The sequence below is a fragment of the Blennius ocellaris genome, assembly GCF_963422515.1.
Source record: "Blennius ocellaris genome assembly, chromosome: 23".
Classification (NCBI taxonomy): domain Eukaryota; kingdom Metazoa; phylum Chordata; class Actinopteri; order Blenniiformes; family Blenniidae; genus Blennius; species Blennius ocellaris.
The window spans coordinates 7688707-7705527 of record NC_137672.1 but is presented as its reverse complement, the minus strand read 5'-3'; the positions used below and the strand labels follow the sequence as shown (position 1 = coordinate 7705527).

The 16821-nt window shown below is 42.5% G+C and overlaps 1 protein-coding gene across 6 annotated transcripts; it reads right to left on the bottom strand.

The window, feature by feature from the left end:
* Positions 1-1850: 1850 nt before the first annotated feature.
* On the bottom strand, positions 1851-15959 carry LOC308146820 (uncharacterized protein). 6 transcript variants are annotated; one of them, XR_013937124.1, is made up of 31 exons: positions 15837-15959; positions 15618-15680; positions 14400-14465; positions 13013-13069; positions 11966-12919; positions 11798-11875; positions 11626-11718; positions 11464-11526; positions 11030-11089; positions 10902-10937; positions 10756-10821; positions 10626-10676; positions 10485-10550; positions 10165-10230; positions 9987-10085; positions 9711-9770; positions 8864-8917; positions 8720-8785; positions 8589-8642; positions 8434-8496; positions 7648-7749; positions 7484-7564; positions 7328-7417; positions 7190-7240; positions 7041-7115; positions 5868-5942; positions 5740-5779; positions 5592-5649; positions 4401-4746; positions 2740-3202; positions 1851-2257 (listed from the first exon to the last, which is right to left on the bottom strand). XR_013937124.1 is itself a non-coding variant. In XM_080518752.1 (30 exons), exons 1-30 carry the CDS (start codon positions 15852-15854, stop codon positions 2798-2800), a joined length of 3456 nt encoding a protein of 1151 aa, XP_080374878.1. In that variant the 5' UTR covers positions 15855-15959; the 3' UTR covers positions 1851-2797. The 6 variants fall into 6 exon arrangements, 5 of the variants coding, with proteins under 5 accessions (XP_080374878.1, XP_080374881.1, XP_080374882.1 ...); XM_080518752.1 differs by having other exon boundaries at positions 1851-3202; XM_080518755.1 differs by having other exon boundaries at positions 1851-3202; positions 7196-7240.
* Between the last annotated feature and the right edge of the window lie 862 nt (positions 15960-16821).

The window sequence follows — 16821 nt, the reverse complement described above, 5'->3', positions numbered from 1 at the left end:
TGAATCAGAGGTAAACATAAGGTTTATGGGTCGAAACTTGGGCATAAGAAACTCCAATCTAGTCCAGAAAACTATCAAGTACTTTGTAAAAAACTAGTAGACACTATGAGGTAACAGTTCATTACTTGTGTCATGTAAGTGATTAACAGCGTGCGATCAGAAGAAATGTAGAGTATTAACATTTTTAAAAAGCCCAACATGTTTCTGCTGTGTTTCCACTTTGATTTTTTTTTTCTAGGCCACCATAGTTTCTCCTTCATGTTTAAATTTAAAAGGCTGAAAGCAGTAGGATTAAGTTGTCTCTTACATACTGAACCTTTTCTTTTTTTCCTTATTTTATACCAGGGGTGTCAAACTGAAGGCCCGTGGGACAAAACTGGCCAGCAAGAGGCTCCCATCTGGCCAAACCGCCATGCAAATTGTTAAGAATCTCAAAGAAAACAAGCCGAGATACTGGTCAGGAAAAGAATTAGTTCGCGTGAGTTTGTAAAAACACGCATAATACAGCAGCTTTAGGAGACATTTATGTGACATTTCATTGTGTTTTACAGCAGAAGGTTTCGTTAAAATTGGCTTTGTGTTGAGATTTGTTGTCATTTCCATCACGTATAATCTGCACCACAACAACAACAACAAAAAACTGTCAAGTTCAAATTTAAAGGCTGCTGGATGATCACTTCCCTCTATCTATCACAAGGGGGCGCCATACCACCACCGCAGTTAAAGAACCACTGCACTGACAGCTTAGTAAAAATCACAAAATCATAAGAAATCAGAAACGGAAAGAAACGTGAAACACCACCCAGTAAATAGGAAGTGGGAAAGGTGCTCGTTCCAAGTGGGAATTCCAGGTGGGAAGTTTCAGAGATGCTCCGAGAAGCTTTTGCTGCTTTCCAACAGCTGGGAAGCGAGTTAGGTTCAAGTTGGGAAGGTCCCATTTACCAGTTTACAATGTTCATGTGAGAATGAGAAACAAGCAGCATGCTTGAATTTGTGGTGCAGCCATCAATTTTATTTTGTAAAGTTCAAATATCCTGCACAGTGATGTTTATAGGTACAAACTGTCATTCTCATATACTGTAGCGTCGTAATTCATGCACAATGGGTGTAAGCAAACTTCAAATAAAACTTGTGAAACAAGTACATTATTGAACCTGCATTGCAAACAGCTCCGATTTTGAGAGATTTCACATTTTGACTTGTTCCAATAGCGTTTTCAACTGGAAGTGGGACATTTATCAGCTCTCAGTTATTAGTAGACTTTAAATTCAGTCTGTTTTAAATGTCAGTTAAGTTTGTTCTATTAGAGGACTCGTTGCTCCTATCAATGGACTGGTGTGTGTGTGTGGGTGTGTGTGGGTGTACACATCCAATATTGCATGATTGAGTGTCTTGGTGTGGAAACAGTTTTCCTTCCAGTTGCAGTTACAACATGGAGACAGAAGCCACATCCTGAACCAACAACAGTTATAAATACCAAACAAACTCAAACAGTTTTTACCCAGAAAAGGGTAAATAAATAAAAAACAAAGAAATTAATTGCAATGTTTGAGAACAATGATGGAAAACAAGAAATCAATAATACAGTACAACCTGCTCTACATTCAACTTGGATTATTGACAAACTGAAGGTATGATTCAACCAAGTCATTAAATTGAATCTAAAATATTGGTGTCTTTTTTGCAGATTATTCTAGATGGGTGTGAATCTGCATGGTGTGAGAAGATACCCATTCATTTTAAGAAATATATAGTTTATTAGCTCAGTAATAACAGCTTTTCTGTAGTCCATTCAGATATTCCTATTTTTTTTGCCTCAAAAGACAGAAACATCAATCATAGGCCAAATCTACAATATTTGCAAATAAGTCTTTATTTACAAGTTTAGCATTACAGTGTTAAAACCTTTACAGATACAAATATACAGGCATATACACAAGAGGAGAGCAGAGAGAGTGCAGTGGTGGAAGGCTTTCTGGGTTCAAAGTGTGCGTTCTTAATAAAAAAATAATAATAAATGCACTGGTGAGAATCATTCAGGCCAGTTTATCTTGACACATGCACATTTACAAAGACTCTATGTGGCACAAGCAGCATCTGTTCACACCAATAATGGCCTCCAAATTATATCATCAGTACTTTTATATAGGAATATTTTACGATCCGAGTCAAAGCTGCATCACAAAAGTCCGAACTGGCCTCGTTCTTCATCTTCTGTCTCCTCCAGCCACATGAAAAATGGATATATTGAAAATAGCTGAAGGAAAATGTTCCAAATATACATTAAAGATGGTCATTTTTCAAGTGAATACAAGGCGAATCACACAGACGTCTACCGATTATTTACAGCCTCAGCTTGAACCAACTGCACGACATGCCATGTAAAAGCACCAGGACGCCACATTGACTGGATATTAGGTCCTTAAAACTTTTTGAAGCAAAGCTCTTCTTCCCCCTTTTATAGTTCCCACCATTAAATCTCATTTCCAGGAGGTTTTTAACCAATAAAACCCAGCTGGCCAACAAAACATCACTTGCTGTACATCACTGATTGTAAAAGGTGTGAAATCTTTTAATATTTGCTTCATATCCAGAAATGAACTCAAGACATTTGTTATGAATTTAAACACCTTCTGATTCACTTTGGAACCAGAAGCGTGGCTAAAGCGTTGATCGTGTGAATTTCTCTTGGAGATCATTAAAGTATTTATCTTATCTATCTCCTACAGTTGAACTTACAGAAAGGCGCAGTTCACAAACTCCACCAGGAGATGGCGACAGTCGCCTCGAAGAGCTTTCAGATGTTCCCCGTGGATTCCTGAAGCTCTTCCCTGATGCCGTTCAGGTCCACGATGGCGTCGTTCAGCACGTTGGCCACCTCTCTGATCTGAGCCACGATCTCCTTGCGGCAGCCTTTCTTCAGCTCGCGCGAGTCCTTCAGGAAGTACTTGTCCATGCCCTTGAAGAGCCCCTGCAGCAGGGCCACGGCGGCGTCCGTGATCTCCGTGGCCCGCATGATGGGCGCGTCCACCAGGCTGATCATCTGCACGGCCCGCCGCGTCTCCCAGTCCTCGGAGTAGTGCTGCGTGCCCGACCGCAGGAAGGGATGGCCGCGCAGCTTGTACACACCGTGGTTGATGAAGTGGAGGATCTTCCCGATGTCCAGCAGGTGGCCTTCGTAGTCCTGCAGGACGGCCTCCACCTGGCGGAGAGCAGCGAAATATCGTTTATACAGCAGATTAACATTCAGATTAATCACAGGGTTGCTGTAGATGAATTTGGATTAAATATTTCTAATGTATATTATTCGCTTTTCATTTTACTTGAGCAAACGGGATCAAGGAGGGAAGAATATAACAATGCTGTCGAAAATAATCAATTTAAAATCTTAACTTGTTAATAAAAATATGCAGTGAATGCAGTTTTGTTTACTTCCGCTTGTTTCTCTTACTCCCTTACCGGTGCAGCAAGTTTGCACCTTGTAGAAATATTCAAACAAGTGTTGGAACTGCACTTGAACATACAAGTCTGGGTTTTGTTAGATTATCCATTATTGGATACAAGTAAAAGATTTATCATTTATTTATTTATTTGCTACACTTTGAGAGAAACAGCATTCACTCAGAGCTAAAAGGAAGTTATAAAAAAAATTGTATTTTAATTTAAATACAGATCTTGTGTCGAGTTTGCATTCAGTCTCAAGTCGAAAAAAAAATTGGATTTATCGAGATCAATTGCAGAAAATTGTGATCAAAGCTTTAAATGGCCTCAAGCATAAATACAAAGTTTTACTTGTAGAAAACTAAACATCTTCCTAAAACTCTTGAGGACTCGGGAGTTAAAAGAAACGAGATGCAGCAGTTTTTAGTTCCTACGCTCACCTGTGGAACAAACTTCCCGTTGACACTCACGTCCTTTAAATCAGGAAGTAAAACACTGATTTGCTCAGGCTTTGTGTTAAATTATAGATTTTACTTGCTTTATTATCTTTATACCCTTCTTAATCACTTAGTTTTATTGCATTTCCTTATAAAACTGACGGCGTGTCACTGGCAGGAACGTGGAAAAAGTTTAAAATTTAAGACAATAAATCAAAGTCGTAACTGAGGTTTCTGGTTTGGTTTGTTTTTATCAACTGAACCTACAAAATAAGGCGTCAAATTAAATAAAGTTTCATTTTATTCTACAATATTTGTCAAAATTCTATATTGTGAGTTTCAGCTTATTAAAAACATTTTAATTTGTTTTATGGTGACTGTTTCACAGTGAGTAGTTTTCCTAAAATACTGTTTGTATTTAAGCAAAACATTGATGGAGACGCCTCCATGCTTTTTTTCCAAAATCTTTCTGGACTCCTGGTCGGTGGTTTTAATAAAAACGAGCTTTGCGCGGCGGCTCACCTTCTTCCTGTCGTTGGAGTTGTTGACGTTGTCGGAGATGGCCGCCGAGGCCGAGGCGATCCCGCCGGCCGTCGCCACGCCCACGCCCACGGCCGTGATCACCAGGGACACGCCGAGGGTGAACGGCGCCAGCGCCAGGCCGGCGATGGCCGTCACGCCGCCGACGGCCGTGGTGGTGCCCCCGGTGATGCCGGCGATCTTGGCCTTCTGGTGGAACTCGCTGAGGTCGTCGGCGATGGCGCAGAGGGTGATGACGGCCTGCCAGAGGACCTCGGCGCGCTCGGTGAAGACCTTGTTGAAGACGCGCAGGCCGCGCGACACCTTGTCCGCCAGGATGCTGAACGACCTGGGAGTTCACAGTGAGTCATGAGTGATGGCGGCAGAATCCAGCCTGGACCAGAGACGGTCGCACAGCTACAGGAAACTAAAACCAATAGGCTCGTCTTGGGTAATTGTTCTGTTCCCTACAGGAGGTTCAAGCCAATTACAGACTTGGAATCGAACCGGGGTTCCTCTCATTGTGAGGCGACACTGCGGCACAATCACAGAAGTAAACAAACATTAACAGCAACTTGAAAGTCGCACAATTTTTCTGTTTGCCCTCCATTTTGTATTTGTCACCAAACCCCCGTCCGCTTTGCAAAAATGGTTTTGGCGAAGCAAAAGCAAAGATCATAGGACGACTTTGCTGAATTTTCCAAACGTTTTGCTGTTGCTTTGCAAGACAAGACAGACAAGTGTGTCTTTCAAGCCCGGTGGCGGGAGTTTCCTGGTCAAGGAACCACGAATTCCCCGCCGCCTTCGCAAAGTCCATCACATTGCAGTTTGGTTTACTGGTGCAAACAATAAAACAACAACTCAAACACTAAACATGCAAGATGATGCTACGAGCTGCAAATCCTTTGTTAAGTCGACACTTTTTTTTCTTTTTGCATGAAGGAAACGAGACTTTCCCTGAAAGGCACCTTAGTTGTTACTGTGTACAGACAGTTTAGTATAAACGCATCTTCTAAAAGCATCAGCAACGTGATCTATAAAAGGAAAGTGCGTACGGATGTACATTTTTAGTAGGAATCCTACGTAAGGTTTTATAAACGAGGCCCCTGGACCGTTCAGGGATCTGGACATAGATCACGTCTCCTACAATACAAAACCACATCAGCGTCTAATGCAGAAAAGACAGACGCCTACTTTGACTCGTCCTCTTTGAGGATTAGATCCTCCTCATCCGACGGCACCTCGTCCCATTCTGAAACACAGTCAACGTTTTTTTTTTTTTTCAATGAAGCGTAGAAAACATGGCCGTGCTTTCAGTGTTTGGAGTGCGACTGCGACTCACGCTCCACCGTGTGCCACCACTCCGTCAAACTGTCGGTGTCCTGGAAGACAAGACCAAGAATCGCTCATGATTAACGGAGTCGGGGGGGGAAATCCGCACCGGCTTCGTGATCGGCGTGAGAAACTGACCCCTTCCTCTTCCTCCTCTCCGTCCTCCATGCCTTCTTTGGCGCGCTCGTCCTTCTGTGCGGCGAACCACTCCGCCTGGACGAGAAGGGAGGGGCGGACGTGAGAACAACTACGGCAAGACGTCAGTGAGCTTTGGCGGCTCGGCGGAGTCACAGGCCAGAACACACAACAGGGACTCGTCTTTTATGCTTGTGGTTCCCGTGGCGCTGCGACTCGGCGCTATGCAGCCGGACCAGTTTGGTCGCATGTCGAAGTTCCTCAGACGAACGCCGGCAGAAACCCTGACGGTGGAAAACCACCCCTTCTCGGTCCGACTGTCATTTCAAGTACAGAACCTCGAAACGACGACACTGAATCAGCTGACGTGAAGCTGCCGTCTACTTTAAATGACAAGTGCATTGTGGGAAGTGGACTTGTCCTTCGTTTTGATATTGGGGGAGTTTTTGTTTTTCTCTCCATTTCCTCCTGTTTCACTGCAGGTGAGAGTCGGCCGGGAGATAAAGAGGAATAAATGACCACAATTCTACAACCACTGGCGTCTTCCCTCCTCCCTCCCTCCAACTCCACCTTCCCTCCTCCCTCCAACTCCACCTTCCTTCCATCAACTCCACCTTTCCTCCTCCCTCCATCAACTCCACCTTTCCTCCTCCCTCCATCAACTCCACCTTCCCTCCTCCCTCCATCAACTCCATCATCCCTCCTCCCTCCGTCAACTCCACCTTCCCTCCGTCAACTCCACCTTCATTCCATCAACTCCACCTTCATTCCATCAACTCCACCTTTCCTCCTTCCTTCAACTCCACCTTCCTTCCGTCAACTCCACCTTCCCTCCTCCCTCATCAACTCCACCTTTCCTCCTTCCTCCATCAACTCCACCTTCCCTCCTCCCTCCATCAACTCCACCTTCCCTCCTCCCTCCATCAACTCCACGTCAGACTCAGATTTTAAGTCCCCAGTACACCAGCTTCTCGACGAGGGTTCTGATGACCACGCCTGTTTGTTGCTCCATCCTGAACCTGAAATCATTTTTTACTTCTAGTTTGTTCTGGAGTGATCGTTTTGTACATTTTGTAACAGCTGGACTTTTTTTTTTTGTTTTCTTAAACAATATACGGGAGAAAAATCGGCTCCAATCCTTCCAAACCACATGAGAGTATTGTAAGGCGGTCTCACCCTGGCGGCCTCCGACAGGAAGTCGCTGGACGTGGCTCCTGGAGGAAAGTCGCTCTCCACGTCCATGGCGCTCCCCTGGGAGAAATTTAACATGTTTAAACGATCCCACAGCACTTGATGTCAAAATCCTCGGCGAGCGTCTCACACACCCTCACCTTCGACTTGCGCTTTTTGAAGCCTTTAAGCTTCGAGTGCTTCTTCTGTCGGGAAAAAAAAAGAATGAATCGACACGCGAGGAGCACAAAGTGAGATAAATAACGTCGCGGGATTGAAAGGTGGATAAATACCGGTTTGCAGCTTTCCAGTTCATCTTGTTCATCATCATCCATGTCCCTTGAGAAATCTCTTGAAGTCAGCTCGTCCTCAGCGAAGCCGTCCTGTCGGGACCGGCTGACGTCAAAACCACACACTCTGCGTTGAGCCGCCAGTGAACGAGTACTTACTGCAAACTGAGAGCCGCTGTAGCTGAATCCATCTGCTTCACTGGATCCCTTGGCTGCCTTTGCTTTGTGTTTGGATTTGCTCTGAGAAAGAAACAACCAAACAATCAGAATCACTTTTTTCTTTTTCCCCCCAGCAGAGATTCAATGATTTCCTGCAGAAATACCAGTTTGTAGTCCTCCTCCATGCACAGCTCTTCGTCATCCAGCTCCTCGCCAGAGGAGGCGCTCTTCATCTTCTGGGCGACGGCGTCGTCCAGCAGGACGTCCTGAAGTCACGGGTGGAGGAGTTAATTGCAGGTCGGATGTGCGGCGGTCATCTTGACCCGTGAGCTCTTGCTCTACTTTTAGCTGGACGACAATAATGTTGCTGGAGCACACTAGTCCTTTATTATTTGTTATGTTCAGCTGAAGTGACAAGTTGGTGGGAGGAAGACGCTACAAACAACTTGACTTCATTCTGAGTGCAATAATGTCATAACAAGTTTGAAATTTAAACCTTTTCTTTGTTGTGGTAAAGCATATATGCGATAAAAAAACGCGTATATTTTCACAATTACTACAGAAAATGACGACAATCTCAATATGAATGCCATTTTAACGACAATTCTGGTGCAAAATACAGTTAAATATACACAAAATGTCTCATACAGCTGTGGCATCATGGGTATTTTAATTCTTAAGGAATTGGGTTTTTCAAACAAATCATTTTCTCTGAATTTTCTTTACATTTTACTTGTTTTGTTGGCCGGATTAGAACCTCCAGCGGGATGGTTTTGCCCCAAGGGGGGCTTTTATGTTTGAAAATCTAAAATCTGAGTGCTTCATGTATATTTAGAAAACAAGTTGCAGACGGCTGCTTAAAGAGAGACCAACTTTGTTTTCAGCTGATAATGTTACCGTGGACGTTTTTGACATTTACAGTAAAACACAGAAGGAGCATGTGAACGTACCTGGGACTTCTTCCGAGGCGTGTACACACCGTGCGCGCCAAAACTTTCGTCATATGCTTTGTCCTGAGGATGGAGAAAAAAGAAAAGAAAAAAAGAACAATGCAGACATGCGACGGTGCTCTGACGTTCATAGGCGCTGGTCAATGACGCGCTACCTTTGAGCTTTTGCGAGACGTGTAGCCACTCGCTCCTTTCGGTTCGTCGCTCGTCTGGAGAGAAAAGGATTGTAATTAAATTAAAATGGTGAAGAAAAAAACAAAAAAACATTCCAGCAGGCGTTTGGTACCTTGTCTGCAGAGATGGCGAATCCTCTGCGTGGAACAAACTTGATCTTCAGCTTCTTCTGTCGTTTCTACGGAGGAAATCAAAGAGAGTTAGAAACGTGACGCTTGTTTTACAGTCTCGGACGTCGGAGGAGAAAAGAACAAACCTCGTCCAGGTGGCCGTCCTCGTCTTCCCCGGTGCTCGCTTCCAACGCTGTTCCCTGTTCAAACGTTTTATTTTAATAATTCCTTCCAGACGTGTGAAAACATACATACTTTCTTTTCTTTTTTCCTAGTACAAGTTGCAAATTATTCCAGTAGAATTTTTTAAATAAAATCAGAAGTGGCATTGTTATTTCATGTCATCAAGCTAGAATGGTATTGATATTTTTAGGCATAACAATAAAAAACTAATTTCTCTACTTTTAGTATGGGTGCACAAGGGGAGCAGCACCTGTAATCTCATAAAAATAATTAAAAAAAACAACTATTTGTGGAGCACTTTTACAGTAAATTAAATATATGAATAATGTGACTATATGAAATATATAATGACAAATCTATTTTATAAATTCTCTTTGAAGAGCATTCTATAAGCTTATTCCTGGTTATAGATATAGTATATATACTTAGAATTTATCAAAATTATAAGGCATATATGAAACAGAGCAACACTGATAAAACGCTGATTAAAACATGTTATACACATTTATAAACTTCTTTATTTCCTCTGTTGCATTAATATTTATCTAAACATGCTGTTGTGCGACTGTTTTAATAAAATTACAAGACAACGAAATAGAGGGGAAAAAAAATCAACCTCGCCTGAGTTAGCTTGATATAAATTCACGTTCCTGAGACTACATATGAATGCGGTTTATTTTCAAAGCAAATTAAGGCATTTCATCCTGGGAGGATATTAAGTCAAACTGAATTCTAAGTGCTTCCTGAAAGCTTTTCTTTAATCTGTCGTAGTGAAGTGTTGGTTTGATGGCCGACCGGCAGGTACTTCACCTCGGACCACCTGCGGATGGAGTCTTTCTTGCTGACGCTTTTCTTATCAATCCCATCATCCTGTCACAGAGGAAAGAGTCAAGAGCGCAAGATAATTACCTTTCTTAGACGCTTCCATTAACTCTACTGATGCCAATAGAGTCGTGTCAGAGGATTTACCATCATGCAGGAAGTGCATCAGGTTCATAAAGTGAGCTTTATCTAAATATACCAGAGGATTTTGTCCCGTTTCCTTTGGAAATGTGTGAATTAGTTCAGAATTTTTTTGTGGCCTACCTGAGGTGAAAGTCCATTCCCGTGTTTTCCCCCGAGCCCAAAGGAGTTCGTGGAAGCTCTTCGGAGCAGCTGATTGACTTTAGTCTTCAGGGGTTTTTTCTACAGAGGAAACATGAAGACATAAAGCAGACATGCTTCCCTCTCTTTCCGATCCACCGGTTAATGGATAAAAGCCCACCTTGTAGTCCATCTGCTCTCCGTCTTCGGTCTCTGCTAAAGACGTCTGGAAGTCTGACAGGTAATCCTGGAAACACAACCCCTCTTTATTTAACGCTTTATCGGTGGAAATAATCCGGAAACATTTCAAAGAAACATTTCACATTTCACACACCTCATTGGGACATTTAACTGCATTTTGCACCAGGAGGTTTCATTAAAATTGGCTTTATGTCGAGATCGTAGTCATTTTTTCCGTGGGTAATTGTGAAAATATTGACTTTTTCATTATTACTCAAAGAGTTCATCCTTCCAGTCTTACAAACGGCTCGCAGTTGTTACCTTGGAGGATTTTCGTGGGATGGGAAGCGTCCTGCTTCGAGCTTCCATGTCGTCAGTAAGCTTCTCCTAGAATGAAACAATTCCAATTACAACAGGCAGAAACCTTGATGAACGCAAAGCAGACGAGCAGTCGTCACATACCTTCGAGTCTCTTCTGGAGGGCCGGGACATACTGAACTTCTTCTCCTTTTTCTGCAACAGACGTTCAACGTTGGACATGTGAAAGTTGGACTTGAAAGCACCGCGGGGTGTCTAAAAAAATCAAATATACCTTGTAGTAGGAGCTTCCAGAGGCGTCCGGCTCGTCGTCATTCACACCTCCGGGGGCCGTCTGCCACTGGATGGAAAAAGTGAAACTTCACCTCATTTGTCCCATTTAAACATTGTCAATGTCAAGAAATCAAAGTCGTCTCTGACCTTCATCGACTCCCGCCGCAGTTTGAACTTTCCGGACTTAAAGTGACAAAACAAGGCTGTTAATTACGTTGGGAAGAACATTGGTGTGGGTTTGAGGAACCGAAAGCGACGTATTGAGAGATTCTTACTGGTTTGAAGTCGGGTTGAACCTCGGGGCTGTCCTCAGGCCAGTCCTCCACACACCGTTCCTGTTGGGGGGGAGGGGGGGGGGGGGGTGATACACTATTAAAGACAGACACAAAACCATATTCACTGCCGACATTTTCAGCCGCTCGCTCTCTTTTGCATACAGAACGCCTCATTATCCGACGGATGAACGGCTTCGCCATTTCGGGAGCACGTTAACGCTCCAGACGGGACGGTTTGAGGGTTTTAACGACTGAATTCCCTTTTTACTGCCATTTAATTGCATTTTAACACTCGCCTGGTAATGATCTCATCATCAAACCGTTTATTTTGGCCAATCTGTTCTCAGGTGTAACCAGTCGTGGTAATTGACCGTCTCTCTTTGCCGTGGTTAAACGCCACAACTTCCAAAGTCCGCATTGTTGTTGACACGCACCTGCCCAATGAGCAGGATGTCCTCGAAGACGACAAAGTTCTGTGGTTGCACTTTTGTACTTTCCTGTAACGAAAAAGGATTTTAAAAAAGGCATTTTTTAAACCACTGAAGTTCCTCATTATTAGAGAGATTCTCTAATACCGATTCAAACAGAAAGCGTACCGGAGTTTTCGGTTTCAGTCGCATCACCGGCTTTGGAAAAGGTTTGATGAGCGGCTTGGGCGAACCTTTTGCTTCATTCGGTTCAGGTTCCATCTGAGTCAGAAAGGTAATCGTCACCAGAGGTCATGTACTAGAATGCTATCGAGGTAAAGAGCAAAGTCACGAGTCCTACTGTGGACTGCGGCAGATTTTCTGGTCTTGGTGGTTTAGATCGAGGTAGCGGCCTTGGTGGACGTTTGTCCGTCTTCACCTAGAAGGTGGATGTGGGGAATAAAAACAGATATTAGAAAGTCGATATTAAAAATGAAATCCTTCTTTATTTGTGTCCGGCGTTACATACAAGCATCATGCTGGCCTGAGAGCGGCTCAGATTCCTGGCTCGGCTGAAGGGCGACGGCTGAAAGATCTGGTGCTCCGTTCCCCCGGGGGTCGTCAGCACAGTCGCCGGGACGTTTTTCAACGGCTTCGGGGGAACCGGAGGAGGAACCATCGGCTTTTTCCTGAAGACATCTGGCGACGACGTCTGCGACCCCAGTTCCGCTGGGCCGCCGACGGAGGGCGAAGAGGGCAAGGCCTCGGAGGCGGTGCTGCTGGGCGTCGTCTCAAAAACGCTGTTTGACGACCACGGCTGGAAGACGTCTGGGGTCCCGCCTGAAGCGCTCTGGTCAAAGGGGTCATGTGGCTTCGAGGAGGCGGAACCGAACGGGTCGTCCAAACTGGAAACGTCCTGGAATAAATTCTTTGTGATCGGGCTTTGGAAGGGATCCACTGCATCTGTGGACGAAGTGGAAAAAACGTCCACTTTCTTCCCAGGAAAGGGTCCGAACAGATCCCTCTCGTCAGTTGGGGGATCTGGTTTGCGTCCCTTGTCGAGGTCCGGTTGCCCGCTTTCCGCTGGAGACGACTGAAACAAATCTGCTCCCGTTGCGGCGTGAAACGGGTTTCCCGTCGACCCGAAGAGATCGTCTGCATTACTTAAAGGACTCTTAAACGGATCCACCTTATCGAAGAAGTCCACCTCCTGGGCACCAGCAGCTCGGGGTGACTCCTCCTCGCCACCTTTAAAGACATCAGACCTCTCAGACGTGTGGGCGAGATGCGTCGGACTCAGACTTGCGATCGCGTTCTGGCCCGGCGCCAAAGTCCCGGCCTCGGGTTCAGGAAACGCATCTGCTATAGTCCGACTGCCCGGCGGGAGAGAGGCGCTTTCAAAGTCAGGAGGAGGAGCGAAGGCGTGACCGACGTCATCGCGTGTCGTCGTCGCCACGCCAACGTGACCATTGCTGCCCGACTGCTAGACGGTAGAACACAAAGCCATTTTGGGGTTAATTAATATTCATCGCAACTATTCCAAATGAGCTAGGATAAAAAGCCGATGTCGACTTACCAGGTAGTAATCATAAAAAGGGTTTATCCTGGTCGGAGTGCCATTGACACCATCCTGCTGATGGAATGAAGGAAACTGTGATCATGACGTCAACGACTAAAACTGGGTCAAGTAAACATCAAACTGCAGCCGTAAGTTTCACCTGAGCTCCTCTGGCAAACCACACAGCAAGGACACTTTTACCTTTACTTTTACACCACGACTGTTTTCTAGAACTCGGTTGAAATAACATCTCGTTGACTTTGCCAGTAAAGTGTGTCAAAATCTAACAATTCTCTAACCTCCAGGCCACCACTGCCACAAACCACAAGTTGTTCGCTGCACACTGCGTTGAGTTTAATTATGTTAATGGGTGAGGAGTTTCACGTCAGTGGGTTGTAATGCCAGCGACACACAGTTGTTGGGATTACATGTTTAATTTTGAAAATGCCCAAAACAAGGGTGACGAGCAGAAAGGGGAAAAAAGGATTTCACTTATTTTGTAGCAGTTTCACCCTGTAGAGACGCCACAGGTGTCGATTGCTTCTGGAAACGTTGAAAGTGACTACAGTTCTATTTAGACGGCAGAGCTTTTATTTGAAAACGGAAAACTTTCGGAGCATTTTCAGGGACTCTGTGTCAACTTTTCCAAAAGTGTGTGTGTGTATATATATACACATATATGCACACTATGGTCACAGTAAATAGTTCATAGAAGGACAATTCATACATAAAAACTTAATATGAGGTGCAATCAATAAAAACTACCTTTTTTTTTTTATTAAACTGATTTAAAGCAGAAACTCAAGATGGGATGAAAAGAAAAGGAATCAAAATCGAGATGAGTTGTAAAAATGCACATGAAGGAGCTTGTATGACAGCGTTTGCCTCCAGAGTGTCATGGCTGCCCATATTCTCCCGGGACTCGGTGGTTTTATAGTTATAAAACGATGCGTTTGCACTTGAAACGTTGCGTAAATGGGCAGAAATGTCAACAATGCTCCGAATGCCGAATAGTGTCACTCTCCTTGCCATCGCATGGGAAAATCTGTGCAAGAGCACAAACGCATGTGACGCTCGGTTGTGTGTTCCTAATCTGTAATCTCAGCCAGTCGGTAGAAATGTAAACAAACACCGAACAAAACATCCGCCGACAAACATGCCACCATGGATTCTGCCGTTCTATTTTTGGTTGTTTTCATTGAAATATTTAGGTTTTTTTTATCTATTTTCGTCTTTCTCAAGAGACAGATGAGGTTGTAGGCAGGGTGCCATGAGTGAGGAAACTCAACGAGATGGCTCCGTTGCCTTTACCCTTCCAGTTTTCACTTAGAATTCTTAAAAAAAAAAAAAAAAAAATGACTAGAATGTAAATAAAACATTAATGTCACAGATGTGATCTACTCACCGTGCGCTGATTTTGGAGAGGGCTCTGAGAAACCTTCTTCAGCATATTTTCTAGCGTTGTCACACTCTTTAAAAAAAAAGAAAGAAAGAAAAACATCAAGCCAATATTTGAAGTTCGATGAGATATGAATCCTTCAATGTGTTGCATCATATCCCGCATTGATTGATGTGAGAAGAGTTGCCTACTTTTTTCCAAAACAAACATTGTTCGGAATAGAATTCCCTTTATGCCCCTTAATGCCAATTAATAAAAAATACATTTGAAAGGATTATTGACAAAGTGTTGGTTTCATGTTTATATACGATTATAAAAAACTGAAATCATTAAAATCCACATAAAACCATGTTTTTTCAGTCTTACTTTAAAGCCATTGAAATCTTAAATGTCCTTTTGGTCCATTTAAAAAAAAAAATACATATAATATATAATAAGCTATTTCATGTTAATCTAAAATGTTTTGATTTGTTTCAGACATGTCAAAACATACAAAACACACACAATGCATTTACACCAAGATTAATCTATCAACCTCTGTCTATCACACACAGGTAAAATAAAGAAATGTATATTCACACGCACACACACACACACACACACACAAACAAATAATCACATACACATAGAAGCACACAACACATCAGGTTCAACATGTCTGGAAAAAATAGCTAAAAAATTATTTAACCCTACCACAATACTCAGAAATCACATTTTAGAATCATTCTGCTTCATCAGCCTTATGCAAGAAAGTAAATATGTAATAAAGACAGTAATCTAATATGTTTCATATAAAATGATTCAGACAGTGGAAAAAAGGAAGCCAAAGATAAATATTGATAAACTGCGATTAAACAGGTTAAAATCAGTCAGTTAATCCACGCAACTAACCAGAATAAACTGAAACTATTTAACACACTTGTTATTTAAGTGAAAGTGCAGTGACGAAAACGGATTGTTTTTATTGCGCGTCAGTACAAAAGGTTTTAAATACACCTTGGCAGAGTTTCTCCACCTAGTCTGGTTCCTTCGTCACCAAAACATGTCAGAGAGTTAAAGGCATCCGCTGCCAACAAGGAACCAAAACTCTGTCCAACATACCACAAAGTCAGCTCGTGACCCATTTGTTGCGAAACAAACATGTAAACATCCAACTGTGAATTGATGTTTGCAGAGAAAATTCATTAAAAGGTTTAAAAAAACAAAATAGAAAAGGGTACTCACAGATTTTCTCTCCCCAGATGCAGTTTCTGTCTCCACATGTTGATCTGCCCTCACACCATTCTCCTAATAACATTAAATAAATTATTAGGGAGGAACAAAAAAAAAAAACTACTTGTAATCACTGATTACACAAATAATCAGTGATTCCATTACGCAAGGGGGAAAAAAGTTAAAAATAGGAAAGCAGAGGAGTCAGATCAGACACATTATTTTACTCACCATGGCGTCTTCCCTCATGACGCGTAAAACTTTGGTCCAAACGCAGAAAAATGAAATTGTTTCGTTATTTCCAGCGAAGGTGCAATAAAATGAAAAGCGCGGTCTGCAACGCTCACGCTGGCAATTACCTGCCGGATTGATTCACCTGTGTCAAGTTTCCTGTGATCACACCTGAGCGCGTCCTGCCTGGGCGTGGGCAGAAAGAGACCCATGCGCGCGCATGCGCATTGCGGATTCACCAAAGTCCAATGGATGTGACGTGAGGTGAGAGGCAATGCTGTATTTATTTATTTTTATTATTTACAATACTTATCCTTATTTTTTTCCCTCCATAATTAAAAAAAAAAAATGTGTCTTCAGTTTTCTCAATAATTATGAAAAAGTGTTTTAATTCTCTTCTCATAATCCTAAAAAGTGTCTTTATTTTCATAATCCTAAAAACAGTGTTTTCATCTTTTTTCCATGATTTGAAAAAAGAAATGTCTCAATTTTTATTTTCATAACCCTAAAAAAATATTTGTGATTTTTTTTTCTCATAATAAGGACACTTTTATTTTTATGTGGACCCAAAAAAAGTCTGAAATCTGATATTAAAATATTTATTAGAAGAAAAAAATATCGAAATATTTTCATTTTCATCTTCTTTAAAAATGAATTAAAAACCTATGAGAATAACAATCTCTATCTCGCCATAGTTTCTCTATCCATCACAATAGGAATAAAAACATTTCCCTGCTGTCAATAATTACTACTCTTTGTATTTTCACATGAAGTAGAAACTACGTGTAGATTTCTAAGTTTCGATATTAAATTTTTTTTACGGTGAAAGAAGTTTTATTGTAAATATTGTACTTGGCACACCCATCTTAAAATGGCATGTGCTACAAGTTATCAGTTAGCCACAAGCTAACTGTGATTTATAGTTGATACAGTGAACTGATTAATCACCATGATTCACTTTATTGCTTTTGATTCTTCTTAAATT